Raw genomic sequence first — 20,860 nt, 5'->3', positions numbered from 1 at the left:
AACGTCTTGTATTCGAGGCCTTTAGATATTGGATGTGGAAAGGATGTTTCCTCTTGTGGGAGAATCTAGAACTAGGGGTCACTGTTTAAAAATAAGGGGTCGCCCATTTAAGACAGAGATGAGGAGAATTTTTTCTCTGAAGGTTGAGAGTCTTTGGAACTCTTCCTCAAGTGACGGTGGAAGCAGAATCTTTGAATATTTTAAGGCAGAGGTAGATACATTCTTGATAAGCAAGTGGGGTGAAAGGTTATTAGGGATAGGTGGGAATGTGGAGTTGAGGTTACAATCAGATCAGCCAAGATCTTGAATGACGGAACAGGCTCAAGGAGTCGAGCAGCCTACTCCTGCTCCTAATTCGTATGTTCGTATTTTTTTTTTATTATTCACTCCTGGGATGTGGGCGTCGCTGTCTAGGCCAGCATTTATTTCCCATCCCTAATTGCCCTTGAACTGAGTGGCTTGCTAGGCCATTTCAGAGGGCATCAAGAGCCAACCACATATGTTCTTATTAAGGTCAGCATTCCAATAGCCTTTTTGATTATTTTCCGTACCTGTTCATGAAATTTTAATGATCTATGTAATTGGTCCCCCAAGTCTCTTTGCACCTCCACACTTTCTAGCTTTTCATGATGTAAAATGTACCCCATTCTTTCCTTTTTAGGTCAAAAGTGGATGACCCCACATTTATCTACATTGAAATTTATCAATATTTATTTATAATTTTGGGGGGATTTTATGCTCTCCCCTGCGGTGAGTTTGGAGGCGGGGAGAGCATTTAATTGGGCAGGATGGTGGCTGGTGGGGTCCCTGCCACTTTCTCGCTTCCACCCCAATTAAGTCCATGTGGGGAAGGCCCATGGATGGCCTTCCCACCCTGCTGCCAATTGAGGCCCTTATGTGGGCAATTAATGTCCAGTTCAGGGCTTCATCCCGCCTCTGCCAGTATTAGCCCAGTGGCGGGTGGGCTTGTCGCCACGTGGTGAGCACGTCAAGCAAACCTGTGCGGGTTTCTTGCCGACTCCTGGGTGGGAGGGGGTGGGGGTGTCCCTTGTTCAAAGGCACAGTGCCTGATCGACGGACCCGGCATCAGGAAGGGCCCGCTGAGAGCCACCCCTCTGCCCTTGCTGCCAACCCGCCCCAACAACTCCCTCCCCGTGAAACCACTCCTTCCATGACTCACCTGTGGCCTGGGTCCCTCAACAATCCTAGGCCTCGAGTGGGTGCATTACCGACAGCAGCCACCACCTCCACGGTACTCTGTAAAAGAGCAGCTCTCAGTGGGCGAGACTTCCGTCACCGGGGTCCTTAATCCCAGAGAAGGCCTGCCACTATCCGCTTAAATGCCTAATTGGCACGTAATATGACGAGCCTTCCCCAAAGGTGGTGATGCAGGGCTCTTGCTGGCTCTTCAGCCGGTGGCAGAAACTCCCGCTTATATAAAATCCCCCTCCTTTATGTTTCCAACTACACTGCTTACATCTTAGTGTCATAGGCATATTTGGGTATGTGGCTTTCCATCCCATCTCTAAGTAGTTGATAAATAGTGAATAGTTGAAGCCCCAACACAGATCCTCGTGGAACACATCACATCCTGCCAATTAAGAGTACCAACCCATTATCCCTACTCTGTCTCTTGCTGCTCAGTGAATTTCCTAACCAGGTTAATAATTTGCCTTCAATTTGATGAGCTTCAACCTTGGCTAACTCTCTTATGAGAGACTTTATCAAATGCCTTCCCAATGCTCAAATAAATTACATCCATAGCCATTCCCCTGTCCACTACTTCAGTCACCTCTTCCAAAATTCAATCAGATTTGTCAGATATGACCTACCCTTTACAAATCAATGCTGGTTCTTTCTGATCAGCTGAACATTTTCAAGGTGTTCAGTCCCCTATCCTTAATTATAGACTCTGGCAATGTCCTGACGTCAGATGTCAAGCTAACTGGTCTATAATTCTCTTTCATCATTCTTAACTAGAGAAATGACACAGGCAATTTTGCAATATAAAGGACGGTTCCCAAGTAGAGAGAACTCGAAAGATTATATTCTCACCTACTTCCTTTAAAATCCTGGTGCAGAAACTACCTGATCCTCGGAATTTGTCACTCTTTAGTACCATTATTTTGTCAATTGTGTCAATTTTTGTGAGTCGATGTTAGTTTCCTTGGGATGTCTGGCATGCTGACCTCTTTCTCTACTGTAAATACGGATGCACGATTGTTATTTCCTTATTTTCATTGACAATATCACCGTTATCAGTTTTCAAGGGGCCCGCATTGCTCCTGACCACCCTCCTTTTCCTAATGTAAAAGTTTTTTGTGTTCATTTTGATATCTCTTGCAAGTTTCTTTTCATACTCTTTTTTGTAATCCTTACCATCTGTTTTGTCACCTTTTGCTGTTCTTCATATCTTTCCCATTCAACAGGATCCTTGCGTTTGTATAAAGAATTCTTATTAGGCCCACAAACCCTAACCTGTCTTTGTTTTATTGTTTTAATCACACATTTCTTATTTCTCTCTCCTGGTTTAATTAGATCTTTCAGTTTTCCTTTAACCTGTAGTGCCTAAAGCACAATTTCTGACTATTACTCTATTCTCTTCCCTTTCATATACTACTTTTTTCATCCGCCACCTCCATTTACTAGTTTAAAGTCCTCGTTACCTCCCTATTCGTCCTTTCCACTAGGACCTGGTCGAAGCCCAGTTCAAGTAGAGTCCATCCAAATGGTGCAGTTCCTACCTGTCCCAGCACCAGTGCCAGTGTCCCATGAAACTGAACCCCGCTTTCCCAGACCACTGTTTTAGCCATTTGCTTACCTCTCTAATCTGCTTATCCCTACACCAATTTGCACGTGGCTTGGGTAATAAAGTGAAATGGAGTTTTGGGGGGGGGGGGGGGGGGGGGGGCGGAAAAGGTGAACTAAGCAGTGCATGAGGCTAGTGCTTCAGTTGCAAGGATATGACAATTGAAGATGCACCACTTGTGCAAGGTCATTAGACTTATTGCGCCACTGCATCTGCTGGCACTGACCACAAAGGTTATTTGCTTCTACTTCCTTTGCAGTGTCTAACTGGAGGGCCTCCTGTGGGTTCAGGACCTCTCTCCTCCTGCTGCACCAAGGCTTCCAGTGCTACTTCGGAGAACCTTGGAACTTGCTCTCTGCCATGTTGTGCTATTCTTGTGTCTTTCCCAGGTTGAGCTCATTCTTAGAATGACTTCCTGCTCCTGCCCTTTCAGTGGTGTAGGCTAGCTTGAACTTGTGCTAGCCTCTCACAATATTGTATCCTTGTTCAGGTATGCAGCCACAGAAATATGAAATTTGTGTGCTGCCTGCATCAGAAACAATGGGCGTGGGTTAGTCACACATTGTGATCCCCATGCCCATTTTCTGGCTTCAGCAAATTTCACAGCCCATGAGTTTTAGGCGATTTTTACATTAACTTACGGAAATAGTTTGGAACTTCACAGAATCCCACCGATTTTATGGTAATCAGGTAACCTATGAAAACACAGCCCAACATATAACAACTTGTATAGCACCTTTAGCTTAGGAAAATGTCCCAAGTCCCAATGCAGGAGCCTCATCAGGCAGAAAACTGACAAGGATTGGTGACCAAAATCTTAGCCAAACAGGTAGGTATTAAAGGAGAATCACAACCTAGGAGAGAGGGGTAGAGAGGCACATATGGGAGAATTTCAGATCTTAGGGCCTAGATAGTAGAAGACGCAGCTGTCTATGGCTAAGTGTAAGAAGTGGGGGATGGACAAGGGGTCAAAGTTGAAGGAATGCAGAGTTGTAGGGCTAGAGGCGGTGACAGATAAGGAGGGGCTAGGCCATGGAAAGATTTGAACACAAGAATGAGAATTTTAAAAATGAACTGCAGCAGTTCTTATGTTACTAGATAGTTTGAACAAAAAAATAACTAACTCTACTCACATCATCTTTAGGATCTACTGGTACTCCGAGACTTAACAGAAAGTCTACAATGTCCTTATGCCCAGCCGAACATGACCAATGTAATGCTGTCCGGTTATCCTGAACAAACATCACAGGAAAGAGAGATAAAGATTATTTCAAATTATTTATTTCACGTTGACTCCGCAGACTTCACATAAATAACCATCACAGATTTACTGTAAATCATTTCAGGGATATCCAAGCTACAATAGCCATTACAGTGGATGAAAAAAGTTGTGGTCTAGTGTTTTACAGAAGTTCTTTTGAAGCATATTCACTGTTGCAATGTAGGGAAACACGGCTGCCAAATAGTGCACAGCAAGGAACCACAAAACAGCAAGGAGGTAATGAGCAGATAATTTTTTTTTTTAAAACGAACGCTGATTGAAGTATAAATACTGGCCAGGACACACAGAAGTCCCCTGCTTTTCTTCACATAGCAACTTCAGCACAAAGTATAAGCTGACAATGTAGAGCAGTACTGAGGGAGTACTGCACTGTCAGAGATGTCATCTTTTGGTTGAGGTGTTAAACCAACACCCATCTGCCCTCTCAGGTGAATGTAAAAGATCCCATTGCACTATTTTGAAGAAGAGCAGGGTAGTTCTCTCTGATGTCCCGGCAAATATTTATTCCTCATCCAACATCTAAAAAAACAGATATAAAAACAGGATATTCTGGAAATACTCAGCAAGTCTGGCAGCATCTATGGAGGGAGAAAATGAGTTAAAGTTTCAGTCCAATGACCTTTTATTTAAAAACAGATTATGTGCCTATCATATTGCCATTTGTGGGACCATGCTGTGTGCAAATTGGCTGCCGTGTTTTCTACATTACAACAGTAACTACACTTCAAAAGTCCTTCAATGGCTGCAAGACACTTTAGGATGACCCGAAGTCATGAAAGGCACTATATAATGCGTGTCTTTAATTCTTCAAATAATGCTATGGGATATTTTATATCAAATCTGAAAAGGCAGATGGGGCTTCTGTTTAACTTCTCATCTGAAAGACAGCACCTCCGATGGTGCAGCACTCCCTGAGTACTTCAATTACATATTAAAATCTCTGACTTAAATCACAACCTTCAGATTGAGCAAACCTTGCAGCAATTAACAGCAACCATAAGGGACTCTGTATGCCAGGCCAACCATTTGTTTTTGGAAAGAAAATCCTTTACCTTGACATGCCATAAGACCTATTACAGTAATGTTACTAAGACATCGAGTACCTTTATTATTATAACTAATACTGAGCTGTCTGCTACTGCTGCTTCCCTGGTGGGTGTGGCACTCACTGTGTAAGTATTGCGGGCAATGCAGTGTTTGAAAAAAGTTGTAGTGAGAAGTCAGTGATTTCCTTGCAATAATATTTGCTAATGATTGTTGTGAGGTATACATAACTCACAGACAGATACAAATATCTTTCACAATTGAGGACAAAAGCAGTTATCAAAACAGCTACGAGATTAATGTAGAAGATAGTAGACATTTGCGGAAGCAAATAGCAAAAGCTTTTTAGCTACATTGGGAGTCAAAAGAAGATTAAAAACTACATGAGGTCATTTAAAGACACCTTGGGACAGATTCACATGGACTCTGAAGGTATGGCCCACCACCCCCTCCCTCCCTCCCTCCCCAGCCCGCCACCCCCTCCCCCGCTCCTCCCCGACCTGCTCCACGGCCCGCTCATTCTGTCTCTCACTCTGCCATTGTGTGCTGACATGTGTTTGTTAGGTTGCCTCCGGGTGATTATTTGAGCAGCGCCATCTTTAGTCCTGGCAGCTGCCGAAAGTCACAATCTGTGACGTTTTAGTGGCACATGCTGCATTTGCGCATGTGCTACAGCAGCACCCCCCAGCAGTAGCGTTGTCAACAAATGCAGCCTATGGGTTTTAGGCTGGGAAGAAGCTAGACTGGCTTGCAGAGAATGTAAATAATATGTATGTAATAAGTGAGTTACTCTTTAGCCCGACAAAGAGCCAGAGACTTCTTTAAACAACACAATCTATACTACAACAGTAAAGAATCTATGACAAAGTCAGTGGAATATCAAACCCCCAACAGAACTGCAGATGACATTTTTGGGCCCCAAACCAATATAATATGTAAAACGCACCCATCCTAACTCTTGGCAATATAATAGTAAACTGGGCTATGCTTACTTGGTCAGTTTTTGTAGCTAGGCTCTTGTTTGACAGAATATGTGTCTTAAGCTGCTCCAAGTCCCCTGTATAAGCCAGGTTGCAAATCTCCACATTAGATGCTGCCCCGTCCATGCTGCTGAATCACTCTCATAGCAACAGATTCCACCCCTCCACTTCCGCTGAGCATAACAGACGTTCCGATTCGTCACTCTTTACCCCGCCTTCTTGTGTCAGTCAAGCTACTTACTCCGCCCACTATCTGGTCATTCAAATCATCGGCCACGCCCCTGACCTGTTATCCCGCCCCCTGCCTAGTTATCAATCATGTCCTTTGCCACGCCCCCTACTTGGCTGTCATTCAAATACACGTTGACCAATCCGATTATAGAAAAGCACACCGGATAATGCGCACCGATTTATGCCTCCAATCTCCCCTGCAACCTCCCGTATTCCGGGAGCAGTGACCTGTAATTAGCCAATGGAGGGACAGGTTTATTGTTAGCGGCTGAAGAAATTACCCGCCTCTCGACTCTTCTGAGCTACGAGCCCTAGCAACGGAGGCGGGCCCAGGCGGCGCCAGCTCACACCGGGTAGTTTGTTACTGTGGGGCATGGTGCATTCTGGGAGCTGTAGTTCGCAGTTTCCAGAGGGAGACAAAGGCACGAGAGGGGAGAGGACTACATTAACCAGAGGGCACTGCGCGCCTCGCGCAGGCGTATCGCTCTGATCCTGTGATGACACTGACAGAACTGAGAATGGAGGCAGGTAACGTCTTATCTGTTGTAACAAAACTGTAACATTCAGTACTGAAAGTATCTCCACCTTCATGTGATTAAGCGTCATTTCAATGTTGTTTGTAAAAGTTGTCGGTAGGTACATTGTAGATAAAAGCTGGGGATGCAACTTCACTTCTGATTGTTTTGAGGCCACAATAACTATTGTAACAATCAGTGTTGTTGGGATGGTCACAGTTTCCAGGATGATTACTGTTACTGTTGTGATCACTTATTTGAATCTCATAATTCATTATCATTTCGTATACGGAAATCAAAATAAACACTGTGATCTCAGATTTCAGCTGATGTCAGCTAGATTGTTTATTTGTTAAAACGTTCAGAGGAGCTCCTTATCAATGCTTTTCGTCTGCTCAACTTTCTTTTGTGTTTGTTCATGTATATTTCTCATTCTAAAGCTTGATAAATCTTTAAGTGAAGCAAAACTTGTAATGTGCGCATCTTAAATGCGATGTCAAGTTAACGAAAGGTTGTTGACTATTTGTTTCACAATGACATGAAGTTGTGTACTTAAAATAAAGTGACTTGGACCCAAATAGTATTGACATCTTCTATTCCGATTGATTCTTGGTGCCTTGGGTTGACCCTTTTGACAGCTTGTGAGGATTGACCACAGCTGTCCGAGTGCAACATTCTTGCCAATGTTTATTGAATCAAAACGTGGTTAGGGTAAGCTTGATAGGGTAAAAATATGTTTAAGCATGTGAGGATGAATCAATCTGTGTTGTGTTACAACACCAAGTGATGAAACATATCTTGAGGTTATAGCAGAGGGGAAAAAACTTTCCATTTAAAAATAAACAAATGTGGGTCTCAAGGAACTCCACAAACAGTGGGATGCAGCTAGTTGAAATTGGCACTAGAGCCATAGAGATAAAAATTTGAACCACGTAGCTTCGATGACTTAGTGAGCAAATGAATTGAGCTTTGTGGACCAGGAGGCTCCAAAGTTCAATTTCTGCTCTGCTGAGCTAGCTGATCTCAGCCAGAGCAGTGCTGCAGTTTTTCCCTGGGTTGAGAGGGGGAGGGATCTAGCCTTGGTCCCTGTTATTGGTCACTCTTCAGTGATTGATATAAGAAATTGCATGGATGTGAATCCTGAGTGAGGACAAGATAGGATTTGGCAGTGGTGCCTTCTACAGTCAAGTAGCCTGGCAGCAGTTACTGTCTAGACCTGATTGCACTTCTTCAAATAATGCCATGTAATTTTTTTGTGTCCACCTGAGAGAGCGGGTTAAATGTCTCATCCAAAATGCAGCAGCTCTGACAGTGCAGCACTCCCTCAGCACTGCACTGAGCGTCAGACTTGAGCACATAATTTAGGCTATGGAGTGCGGCTTGGTCCCACAACCTTCCGCCAGGGGCAGCCTACATCATGCTCTAGTGAGAAATACAGGTGACTGATAACACAATAGAAAATTCCAACCACAGCTTATTATGTTCAGCCAAGCAGTTAAAAAAAAATTGATTGTTGGATATTGGTTGTTGTTGGCAAGGTTGGCATTTATTGCTCATCCCTAATTGCTTGAGAAGGTGGCAGAGGTTTGATACTAATGAGTGGCTTTCTAGAATACTTAATAGAACAGTTGAGTCGACGACATTGGTGTGGGTCTCAAGTCACATATGGGCAAGCTAAGGATGGCAGGTTTCCTTTCCTAAAGCATATTTATGAATCTGTTGGGGTTTTATGACAATTTGACAGCTTTGTGGTCATTTTTACTGATGCCAACATTTTTTTAAATTTCCTGATTTGCCAAGTAAGAATGTTAGCTGGCAGTTTTGAATAGTTTTTCAGAAATGTATTTTTGCAGCTGTTTGTGAAGAATCGCCATTCTTTACTGTGCCATCTGTTTGGTATCACTACAGTTCTGGCCAAGTGCGAAAATCAAATACCTGGCTTCTCTGAGTTGCTTGAAGACTTTCCAGACACTGAAGAGCCTACATGGATCCTGGGAAAACAGTATCACTTAAAAACAGGTAGGATTAACATAGCAGATAAAGCAAGTACATTGGATCCCTCTTGAAATTCAGTGCTTTGCTAGCTAAGTTGGTTCCAGGTGTTAGTTGTTTGTTTAACTGGCCATACAATCTGGGGAACAGTGAGGCACCACTGCAAGGGGAGGTTGTTCGTTCTTTAAATGGGGGTGTAGAAAGCTAATGAGTGATTCATATTTTACTCCACGGCGAGCAAAAGCGTTACTGACAATAAATCTGTGTGCCAGAATACAATGTGCGAGTGATTGAACAAAAAAATTCTCAACGAGAGAGATAGATCTCTCTTTAAATGTGTACTTTTAGGATTGGGACAAAGAGGAAGAAGATAAGAGTGAAGGAAAGAAAGAGCGGGATGAAATAAAACCTGAAAATGCTAGAAATGCACAGCAGGGTAATCAGCATTTGAAATGGAAAGATAAGCTTAGCAATATTAATGTCAATGTTAACAATGAAAAGCTTAGCAACTCACCAAGGCTCCTTCGACAGCACCTTCCAAATCTGCAACCTCTACCACCTAGGACAAGGGCAGCAGATGCATGGGAACACCACCACCTGCAAGTTCCCCTCCAAGCCACACACCATCCTGACTTCGAACTATATCGCCGTTTCTTCACTGTTGCTGGGTCAAAATCCTGGAACTCTCTCCCTAACAGCACTGCTGGTGTACCTACACCCCAAAGACTGCAACAGTTCAAGCAGGCAGCTCACCACCACATTCTCAAGGTCAATTAGGGATGGGCGATAAATGCTGGTCTAGCCAGCAATGCCCACATCCCCCAAATGAATAAAAAAAAATGTAGGCATGACCTTTCTGAACTGTGTTGATGAAGGTCATGTCTGAAATGTGAATCTATGTTTCTCTTTCAGATGCTGAGTGAGTACATTGGGCTGTAATTATAAGCTTGCAAAGCTAGAAGCTGAATGTAATCTGAGGAGTAATTTGATGATAATGCTGGCATTAATCGGGCATCTTACAGCGCCAAACCTTTAGAAAATGCTGCACGTTACATTTTTAAGTCATGACTTTTGTTACATAGACAAATGAGTAGTCATTCTGTGCAGCAATTTCACACAGCCATGGGAGAGATGAATGCCCTTTTTGTTAGTGGCAATGGTTGAGGGAGGAATATTGCTCAGGACTCTTGGAAAACATTTTACCCTTTAAGAATTAGAACCACCAAAACAAGCAGATGGGCCCTGGGAATAGACTGAGCCCAATGAATGGTGATTCATTTGAAGCATTCAAGGCTGAAAGCCTGTTTCAGCTGGGAGTGGAGGAGTGGTGGATTAGAGGTAGAATATGGAAGTGTTACTGTGAGGATGCAAGCAAGCAGAAGAGGGGGAAAATGTCTTTTTTTTTTAGAAAATATAATTTCAGCTTCAATCCCAAAGGTTTAATTTTAAATTAACGGGACAGATCAGCTTGAGATAAAATTCCAGTGTTAAAAAGCTATTGATTAAACTGTGTTTTAATATATGGCTAAGGGGACATAAATATCAATACAGATCAAATAAAGACTTGAGGAATTAATTTACGCAGAGAATGGTGAGATTGTGCCAAATGGAGTAGATGAAGCAGATAGCATTGATGGCATTTAAGGGAAGCTTGATGCAGACATGAGGGTGAAGAAAATAGAGGGATCTGAAATTGGGGGCTGGGAAGGATTGAAAGAGGTAACTAGAGTAGGGGGAAGCTTGTGGTGAATAGACACCAGCATAAACCCAGCTGGGCTGAATACCTTGTTTTTATAATTAAAACAGACAGTGCTGGAAATACTCAGCAGGTCAGACAGCATCTGTGGAGAGAGAAGCAGAGTTAACGTTTCAGGTCTGTGACCTTCCATCAGAACTGTGTATTTCCAGCACCGTCTGTTATTATTTCAGATTTCCAGCATCCACAGTATTTCGCCTTTATTACCTTGTTTTTATGTTGTATATTCTATATAATTTTCTATACATTCCATATAATTGTATGTGTGCCGGAAACTAGAAAATAGCTTCTCAAACAAACTGTCAATATGCAGGTAATGGAGAACCATGGTAGGAAATGTTTTTTTACAGTGCTGTTAGTTATTTTTCACCTGTGGAGTAAACTGAATATTCCATTGTTTCCCCATTGATTTTATCAAAATTTTGTTAAAATTAAATAATTGAGTTTTTTTTCAGTTTAGTTTAAGTCGGCATAAAGTCATTTATGGCACAGAAGGAGGCCATTGAGAACATGCCGCTCTCCACAGAACTATCCTGCTAGTCCCACTTCCACCACCTCCCCTCCCCCCCCCCCCCCCCCCCACAACCCCATCCCCGTAGCCCTGCAAGTGCAAGTCTATTTCTCTCAGGTGGCCATCCAACTTCCTGTTGAAGTCGTTGATTGCCCACCCTTGTGGGCAGCGAGTTCCGGGTCATTACCAATCACTGAGTTAAAAAAAAAAAGTGCTTCCTCATATTCCCCCTGCATTTTTTGCCCAAAACTTTCAATCTGTGTCCTCTAGTCCTTGTAGCGTTAGTTAATGGGAACAGCTTTTCCTTGTCCAATTAACCAAGCCTGTCATAATCTTGTACAGTTCTATTAAATCTCCCCTCAATCTCCTTTGTTCTAAGGAGAACAAACCCAGCTTTTCCAACCTAACCTTGTAACTAAAATCCTACGTCCCTTGAACCTTTTTTATTGAAATTAAGTCAGCTGCGTGTTTGCAGTGGTCCAGGGTTCCCTCCCTCCCCACCCCCCCCCCCCCCCGCCCCCCCACGGTGGCAGATTTCATCTTTGCATGCATTTCCATATCATGAATACACATTACCTGAGGATCGCAGCCTAGAGCACTTACCTTCTGCGAACGGAGCGGAGAGGAGTCCAGGTGCGCCGGAGTTTGAAAAAAGTGAACAGTGACATCTCAGGAAAATGGCAAGGTGATTGATTGATGAGTAACTGCTGTTAGGGAGTATCAGTAAATAGCTGGGTTAATACATTAGTGTTAGGACGCATGTGTAAATAGCTTGATAATAAAGAACAAGTGAGTAGTTGGTATTTTTTTTGAGTAAGGTTTATTTTAACTAGTGAACACTATTGATTTTTAGTAGGATTTATCAGTACTGGTAAGGTTTTATCAGTAATTCTAAGTTGTTGTAGTATTGGTAAGTTTTTGTTTACCAGTAGCAAAGGGTCAACTAATAAATAAAGGAATGGCAGGGTTGCTTCAACCTCGAGAGTACACCTTGTGTGCTATGTGGGAGCTCCAGGATGCTTCCCGTATCCTGGAGAACCATTTGTGCAGGAAGTGTCGTCAATTGAAGCAGCTTGAGCTCCGGATCTTGGAACTTGAGCGGCAGCTGGCGACACTGCGGTGCATTCATGAGGATGAGAACTACGGGGATAGCACATTTATAGATTTGATCACCCCACAGCTTAAGAGTTTGCAGGGAGAGAGGGAATGGGTGACCACCAGTCAAGAAAGCTCAGGCAGGTAGTCCAGGAGACCCTTGAGTGCATCTCACTCTCCAACAGGTATTCAGTTCTGAGTACTGAGGAAAGTGATGCTTCACTTGGGGAGTGCAGCCAGAGCCCAGTCCATGGCACCATGGGTTGCTCAGCTGCACAGTGGGGTACAGGGAAGATTGGAAGAGCCATAGTGATTCAATAGTCAGGGGAAAAGACAGACATTTCGTTGGCTGCAGACATGAATTCATATGGTGTGTTGCCTCCCCTGGTGCCAGGGTCAAGGATGTCACTGAGTGGCAGCAGAGCATCCTGAAGAGGGAGAGTGAACAGCCAGCAGTCATGGTCCACATTGGAACCAACGACATAGGTAGAAAGAGTCTTGCAGTCGGAATTTAGGGAGCTACGTACGAAATTAGCAAGCAGGACCTCAAAAGTAGTATTCTCTGGATTACTCCCAGTGCCATGCGCAAGGGAGTATAGAATTAGAAGGATAAGACAGATGAATGCGTGGCTGGAAAGATGGTGCAAGAGAGAGGGCTTCAGATTCCTGGGACATTGGGATGGGCTGTGGGGGAGATGGGACCTGTACATGCTGGACGGGTTGCACCTGAACAGAGCTGGGACTGAGTACCTTGTGGGATGTTGTGCTAGTGCTGGAGGGGAGGGTTTAAACTAGTTTGGCAGGGGGATGGGGACCTGAGGATAGACCTGACTAGGACAAAACCAGAAATTAAAATGGAAAGCGGAAAATTAATGGATGAGTCTGGAAGACAGAGGAAATGAGGGTTAAAAAATAAAAAAAAGAGTTTGGCAGTTCTCAAGGGTATCTATTTCAATGCAAGGAGTATAGCAAATAAAGCAGATGAGCTGAGGGCACAGATAGACATGTGGCAGTATGATATCATAGCTATTTCAGAAACATGGCTTAAGGAGGGACAGGAATGGCAGCTCAACGTTCCTGGTTACAGGGTTTTCAGACGCGATAGGGAGGGGGATAAGAAAGGAGGGGGAGTGTCAATTTTGGTCATAGAGACGATTACAGCTGTGAGGAAGGATGATACGTTGGAAGGTTCATCAAATGAAGCCATGTGGATAGAGCTAAGGAACAAGAAAGGGGCAATCACACTGCTGGGAGTGTACTATAGACCCCCAAACAGTCAGAGGGAGATAGAAGAGCAGATATATAGGCAAATTTCTGAGAAGTGCAAGAACTATAGGATAGTAATAGTAGGGAATTTTAAGTATCCCAGTAATATTAACTGGGATAGTTTTAGTGTGAAAGGAATTGAGGGAGCCGAATTCTTGAGGTGCATTCAGGAGAACTTTTTTGCCCAGTATGTAGCAAGTCCGACAAGAGAGGGTGCAGTTTTAGACTTCATTTTAGGAAATGAAGATGGGCAGATGGAAGGAGTGGCAGTGGGAGAGCATTTTGGTGGTAGTGATCATAATTCAGTCAGTTTTAACATAATTATGGAAAAGGACAGAGATAGAACAGGAGTTGGTCTTCTCAATTGGAGCAAGGCCAATTTTACTAAACTGAGGAGTGACTTAGCGAAAGTGGACTGGAAAAAGTTACTTCAGGGTAAATCAGTGTCAGAACAGTGGGAGGCATTCAAAGGGGAGATTCAAGGGGCTCAGGGTAAACATGTTCCCACAAAGAAAAAGAGTGAGGCGGCCAAATCTGGAACTCCATGGATGTCAAGGAGCCTGCAAGGTAAGATAAGGCAGAAAAGGAAAGCTTATGTCCCACACCTAGACCTCAATACTACAGGACGCTGAGAGGTGTATAGAAAGTGGAGGGGTGAAATCAAAAAGGAAATTAGGAAAGCAAAGAGAGGGCATGAAAGAATATTGCCAAGCAAAATCAAGGTGAACCCTAAGATGTTTTATCAATACATTAAGAGTAAGAGGATAACTAAGGAGAGAGTAGGGCCCATAAAAACCTAAAAGGTAACCTATGTGTAGGAGTAGAAGATATTGGTATGGTTCTTATTGAATACTTTGCATCTGTCTTCACAAAAGAGGGGGACGATGCAGATATTGTAGTTAAGGAGGAAGAATGTGAAATATTGGATGTGATAAACATAGGGACAGAGGAAGTATTAATGGGATTAGCATCCTTGAAAGTTGATAAATCAACCGGGCCAGATGAAATGTATCCTAGGCTGTTTAAAGAAGCAAGAGAGGAAATAGCAGAGGGTCTGACCATCATTTTCCAGTCCTCACTGAATACAGGTGTGATGCCAGAGGATTGGAGAATTGCTAACGTTGTATCTCTGTTTAAAAAGGGAGCAAAGGATAGACTGAATAATTACAGGCCAGTCAGTCTAACCTCAGTAGTTGGAAAACTATTGGAATCTATTCTGAGAGACAGGACAAACTGTCACTTAGAAAGACACAGGGCTAATCAAGAATAGTCAGCATGGATTTGTTAAGGGAAGATCTTGTTTGACCAACTTGATTAAATTTTTTGAAGAAGTAACAAGGAAGATAGATGAGGGTAGTGCAGTTGATGTGGTCTACATGGATTTCAGCAAGGCTTTTGACAAGGTCCCACATGGCAGACTGGTTAAAAAAATAAAATCCCATGGGATCTAGGGAAATGCAGCAAGGTGGATACAACATTGGCTCAGTGGCAGGAAACAAAGGGTAATTGTTGACGTCTGTTTTAGCGACTGGCGCTCTGCAGGGCTCAGTACTGGGTCCCCTGCTTTTTGTGGTGCATATTAATGATTTGGACGTAAATGTAGGGGGCATGATCAAGAGGTTTGCGGATGACACAAAGATAGATCATGTGGTAGATAGCGAGGAGGATAGCTGTAGGCTGCAGAAAGATATTGATGGTCTGGTCAGATGCGCAGAAAAGTGGCAAATGGAATTCAACTTGGAGAAGGTTGAGATGATGCATTTGGGGAGGTCAAACAAGGCAAAGGAATATGGGAAAATACTGAGAAGTGTAGAGGAAGTAAGGGTCCTTGGAGTGAATGTCCACAGATCCCTGAAGATAGCAGGACAGGTCGATAAGGTGGTTAAGAAGGCATATGGAATCCTTTCCTATATTAGCTGAGGTATAGAACACAAGAGCAGGGAGGTTATGCTGGAACTGTATAACTCATTGGTTAGACCACAACTTGAGTATTGTGTGCAGTTCTGCTCACCTCATTACAGAAAGGATGTAATTGCATTAGAGAGGGTACAGGGGAGATTTACGAGGATGTTTCCAGGACTGGAAAAATGCAGCTATGAGGAAAGATTGGATAGGCTGGGGTTGTTCTCCTTGGAACAGAAAAGGCTGAGGGGAGATCTTATTAAAATGTACAAAATTTTGAGGGGCCTGGATAGAGTGGAGGTGAAGGGTCTATTCACCTTAGCAGAGAGGTCAGTGATGAGGGGCATAGATTTAAAGCGATTGTTAGAAAAATTAGAGGGGAGATGAGGAAAACTTTTTTCACCCAGAGGGTGGTGATGGTCTGGAACTCACTGCCTGAAAGGCTAGTTGAGGCAGAGACCCTCAACTCATTCAATAGGAGTCTGGATATGCACCTCCAGTGCCGTAAACTGCAGGACTACGGACCAAATGCTGGAGGTTGGGATTAGAATAAGTGGATTGTTTTTCGGCCGGTACAGACACGATGGGCCAAGTGGCCTCTTTCTGAGCCTTAAACTTTCTATGATTCTACCCTACACTTAGTTCAAATTAAGTCCTACCTGACACATTAAGTTAGCAGTGAGCGGTATTCCCGTGCCATCCGGTTCACATTCCTTTAAACGTGGCGTACACCAGTCGGCTTTGTGCAGGCTCCAGGCTCGGCACCAGCAAGGGCAATTCTTCTTGGGCAATGGTGGGGAAGGCAGGGGTGGGGGTTCATGAAGCAGCAGGGGAGGGAGGAGAACAAGACAGGATGGGGTGATTGGGTGCATGAAGGAGGAGGGCAGGAGAGGGTGGGGTGATCAGGTGCATGGAGGAGCAGGGGAGGGTAAACGGTGAGGACAGGGTGGGGTCTCGGGTGGGTGGAGGAGCAGATGAGGGAGGAAGGCAGTTTTCGGGGTGTGTAGTGGTTGATATTAATGCTGAAGCTGGCTGTGAGTGGTTGCAGGGGGCAGTGGATTGTGTGCATAACAGTAAAGAGATGATCATGAGGGGTCTAAAGGGAGAAATGAATGCTGTCAACGTTGGGGTCCTGTGGAGCGAAATCAGGGTACTGGCTGGCAGAGGGAACAGTCAGAAGCAAAAAAAAATTATGAGGGGGAGGTGGTGCTTGGGTGCAAACTGAAAGTGAAGGTAAACCAAGAACAGTTTATGGTAAACATATTCTGTGGCTGCAATCAGCATATGCTTCCGAAGGCTGTGGATCCTTTTGGCTCTCAACACAGAATGATTTATTGACGTGTGGCTCATGGTGCTTCATAGAGTGACAGCAGGTTCCAGCAATGAAAGTTCATCCCCGCCGCATGATCGTGTGTGTCACCCACACCTGTTGCTGCACCTTTAATTTGAATGTAAAATTGTTTGCGAAATGGGAAAAAGGGCGGAAGCGGAAGTTCCACCAACTTCCGGCTCCGCAGCTGGAAGCGCCATGGTTCTCATAAAATCTCGGCTTATGAGTTCAAATCCTACTGTGGCAGTTTGAAATTTTGTATTCAGTTTTTTTAAAAAAGAAATCTGGAAATAAAGCTGGTTCAAGAAGAAAACACACTAGCTTCCTTCTCTGGTAACTAGGAATAAATGCCAACCTTGCCAGTGATGCCCATCTCCCAAGAACGAATAAAAGAAAGTTGCAAAAAATGAGTTAGTGCTCTCCGTTGGGTCATCTGAGCTTCTGTTTCTCCTCACCCCCTTCAGAAATTACCGCAACAGTTTTAAGTATTCTCAGCATTGAGTCACAAGGTGACAGACTCCATTGGCTAAATTTTCAATGGTTGGTGGGGGTGGAAGTGGAGGTGGGCAGGACCGGAATCTCCCGCTGTCGGTCAGCATGCCGGTTTGCCAGCTTGGTCCTGCCTCTGAGCCATTTTCAAACACTTCAGGTTGGGGGCGAAACGGTTACCCGTCCGCAAGCGCTGGGTAGCCAATAAAGGCAAGTAAAGGCCCCTCTCCAGTGCCGAATGGAATTTTCCAGTCGACAGGCCAGCCCCCTGCGGTGGCTGGAACGTGGCTAGCGAAAGGAGGTGGCCTCCTGGCGGCTGACCGGGGGCCAGTGCTCAAGAACTATTTATCACACCACTCTTTTCCCCCCACCCCCAACCCACGGGGCTAATGTTGAAAGGTGGCCACAGCTACTGCTGTGGACATTTTTATTTATGAAAATTTTGAAAGTGCTGAGAGGGTACCAGCATCCTGATGTGCCTTCTCTCTTCCTTACCTGCACTTGTAGGCTGCCGCTCTCTCAGTGCTGGAGGCCCTTCTATTTGCCCTCCAGTGTCTGAAGCTCACCCACTGTCCTTAATTGGGCGGTGAACGTGCCCTCTGGCCATTAATTGGCCATTCCTTTGAAAATCATACTGGGTGACTATTTCCAATGCAGTGTGGGGTCGGGACGCAGATTTCATCCCAGCATCTGTGGTCCCAACTCCTAAACAAAAATCCTGCCCCATAACTCCAAAGACAGAACAAAAATAATAATTTGGCAAAATTTGGAGTCAACATCTGTATATCAGGTTCACCCCAATACTGTATTTCCATACAACTGGCTGTAGGTGTTAGTGCTACTATACTAAAGGTGTAAGTTTTAGCTCTTGTCTGAGTCATAAAGTCGTGAGTTCAAGCCACGGGAAGCACAAATCATTCCAGTTGGAATGTTATAGCATTGTGCAGTCTTTTCTTTATTGCACCAGTGTGTAATTTAAGTTGGTCGTGCACTATTCATCTTGACAGCAGTTCCGTAAAGCTATTGACATAAATGTCCTTCATCACTTGGAGAACAATATTGGTTGATCCTGGGTACCTAATATCTAATGTTTCCTTTACTTCTAACAGAACAATCTGAACTCCTGTCAGACGTGAAGTCAAGGCTTTGGTTTACATACAGGAAGAAGTTCTCCCCCATTGGTGAGTATGCATGGCTAGGGACCCATTGCCCAGTCACAGTATGTTGTGACATTAGACAGCCCAGGTGGAAGGGGTAACTTTCTTCTCCTCCTCCCCACTACCAATGGTGAAGGAGGAGGTAATTCAGACACTAGAAGGGTTAAAATTGATAAAGACTCTGTATTAGGCTGTCTGTACTTAAAGTGAATAAAGCACCAGGACCGGATGAGATGCATCCAAGGATACTGAGGGAAGTGAGGGTGGAAAGCGCAGAGGCACTGACGAAAATTTTTCAGTCTTCCTTAGTCTCGGGTGGTGCCAAAGGACTGGAGAATTGCAAACGTTACACCGTTGTTCAAAAAAGGGTGTAAAGATAAGCCCAGAAACTACAGGCCAGTCAGTTTAACTGCGGTGGTGGGGAAGCTTCTAGAAAAAATAATTTGGGACAAAATTAATAGTCACATGGATAAATGCAGGTTAACTAAGGAAAGCCAGCATGGATTTCTTAAGGGAAAATCATGTTCAACTAACTTGCTGGGGTTTTTTGTGGAGGTAGCAGAGAGGGTTGATGAGGTTAATGCTGTTGATGTTGTCAAGCAAAACCCCCCACCTGCCAAGACTGAGGCACAGATTATTTCATCACATGAACAAAAATGTAAAATTGCAAGCCCTGACTGGAAGGACATTTGCATAGTACCAGACAATGTTGAAACAATGGGGACACAGTAGTTGCTTCTCCAAGACGCAGAAGTGGTCAGACCAGTTTTGGTCACATGACTAACAGGCTGTTGCAGAGAATTTGAACTTCCAACAAAGGATTTTGAAGAGGCTGTTCCATATAAGGGCAACCTGGGTGTTTTTTTTAAATTTGAACTCCTAACAAAGGAATTGGAACAGAACACTGTGTGCTCATGGACTGAGAACATCTCCTCTCTGTCTGCCTGCTTCCATCTCTTCCCACGGAACAGAATCTTGTGCAAACATTTGAAACTCAAAAAGAGAAAGGTTTCCTACGTGAATAAAGTTTTAAGAAGACTTCTGGGCCCCATCGAAATGCAAGACCATATTTTCGATCAAGGACTACAGCAATGTTGGGGAAACAATAACAAAATATTGCCTCAAACTGTTCTACTCTTTTCTTCTCTTTTCTATCCCTATGTGCATGTTTATGTCGCGTGTGCATGCTAGTTTGGGCGTGTCCTATATCTGTAGGTGTGAACCATGTTAGATTTTAAGTTTAAGGTTTAATAAATTTCATCTTTCTTCTTTAAACCAAAGAAAGCCTGTTTGTACTCATTTCTTTGCCTTATAATTGGAAAGTTGTGAACAAGGATTCACAAAGGAAGAGCTCAAAACTCAGTGTGTTTAAAATTAAACCCTGTTACAATAAGACCAGGTAAAGATAGCAAAAGACCCCTAGACACATTGCTCACCTGGTCGTAACAATGTGGTGTACATGGACTTTCAAAAGGCATTTGATACAGTGCCACACAACAGACTTGTGAGCAAACCTATAGCTCATGGACGAAAAGGGACAGTAGCAACATGGATATGGAATTGGCTGAGTGACAGGAAACAAAGAGTAGTGATTAATGGATTTTTTTGGGCTGGAGGAAGGTTTGTAGTGGAATTCCCCAGGGGTCAGTGTTGGGACCCTTGCTTTTCCTGATATATATTAATGACCTAGACCTTGGTGTACAGGGCACAATTCAAAGTTTTCAGATGATACGAAACTTGGAAGCATTGTGAACTGTGAGGAGAATAGTGTAGAACTCCAAAAGGACATAGACAAATTGGTGAAATGGGCAGACAGGTGGCAGATGAAGTTCAATGCAGAGAAATGTGAAGTGATTCATTTTGGTAGGAAGAACATAGAGAGACAATATAAAATTAAAGGTACAATTATAAAGGAGGTGCAGGAGCAGAGGGACCTAGGTGTATATGTGCTTAAGTCATTCAAGGTGGCAGGACAGGTTGAGAGAACGGTTAAGAAAGCATACAGTAGCCTGGGCTTTCTTAATAGGGGACTAGAGTACAAGAGCAAGGAAGTTATGTTGAACTTGCATAAGACACTAGTTCAGTCTCAGCTGGAGTATTGCGTCCAGTTCTGGGCACCGCACTTTAGGAAAGACGTGAGGGCATTGGAGTACAGAAAAGATTCACGAGAATGATTCCAGGGATGAGGGACTTCAGTTATGAAGATAGATTGGAGAAGTTAGTACTGTTTTCCTTGGAGAAGAGAAGGCTGAGAGGTGATTTGATAGAGGCATTCAAAATCACGAGGGGTCTGGGCAGAGTAGATAGAGAGAAACTGTTCGAAGGATCAAGTATGAGAGGGCACTGATTTAAAGTATTTGGTAAGAGAAGCAAAAGTGACATGAAGAAAAACTTATTCACACAGAGCGTGGTTAAGGTCTGGAATGCGCTGCCTGAGAGTGTGGTGGAGGCAGGTTCAATTGAAGTATTCAAAAGGGATTTAAACTGTTATATGAAAAGGA

At 43.8% G+C, this 20,860-nt stretch overlaps 2 protein-coding genes across 4 annotated transcripts in view; one reads left to right on the top strand and one right to left on the bottom strand.

Annotated features, from left to right (window-relative positions):
* psmd10 (proteasome 26S subunit, non-ATPase 10) overlaps positions 1-6,280 on the bottom strand; it is a 55,343-nt gene extending 49,063 nt beyond the window's left edge. Inside the window, exons 1-2 of the mRNA XM_068047242.1 lie at positions 6,128-6,280; positions 3,943-4,041 (exon numbers count right to left, since the gene is read on the bottom strand). Of these exons, the coding sequence (XP_067903343.1) occupies positions 3,943-4,041; positions 6,128-6,241 (213 nt within the window). The 5' untranslated portion in view covers positions 6,242-6,280. The remainder of the gene's footprint in view (positions 1-3,942; positions 4,042-6,127) is intronic.
* Positions 6,281-6,621: 341 nt separating this feature from the next.
* The window catches only part of atg4a (autophagy related 4A, cysteine peptidase), a 70,293-nt gene continuing 56,054 nt past the window's right edge, over positions 6,622-20,860 (top strand). The window contains exons 1-3 of one of the 3 annotated variants that reach the window (XM_068047234.1): positions 6,622-6,874; positions 8,770-8,880; positions 18,312-18,383. In XM_068047234.1, coding sequence (XP_067903335.1) covers positions 6,844-6,874; positions 8,770-8,880; positions 18,312-18,383 — 214 coding nt within the window. In that variant the 5' untranslated portion in view covers positions 6,622-6,843. The other 2 variants (XM_068047236.1, XM_068047235.1) reach the window with 2 other exon arrangements.

Source organism: Heterodontus francisci, chromosome 15 (assembly GCF_036365525.1).
Source record: "Heterodontus francisci isolate sHetFra1 chromosome 15, sHetFra1.hap1, whole genome shotgun sequence".
Taxonomy (NCBI): domain Eukaryota; kingdom Metazoa; phylum Chordata; class Chondrichthyes; order Heterodontiformes; family Heterodontidae; genus Heterodontus; species Heterodontus francisci.
Note: the sequence above shows the minus strand (reverse complement) of the source record. Positions and strands in the feature narration are given on the sequence as shown.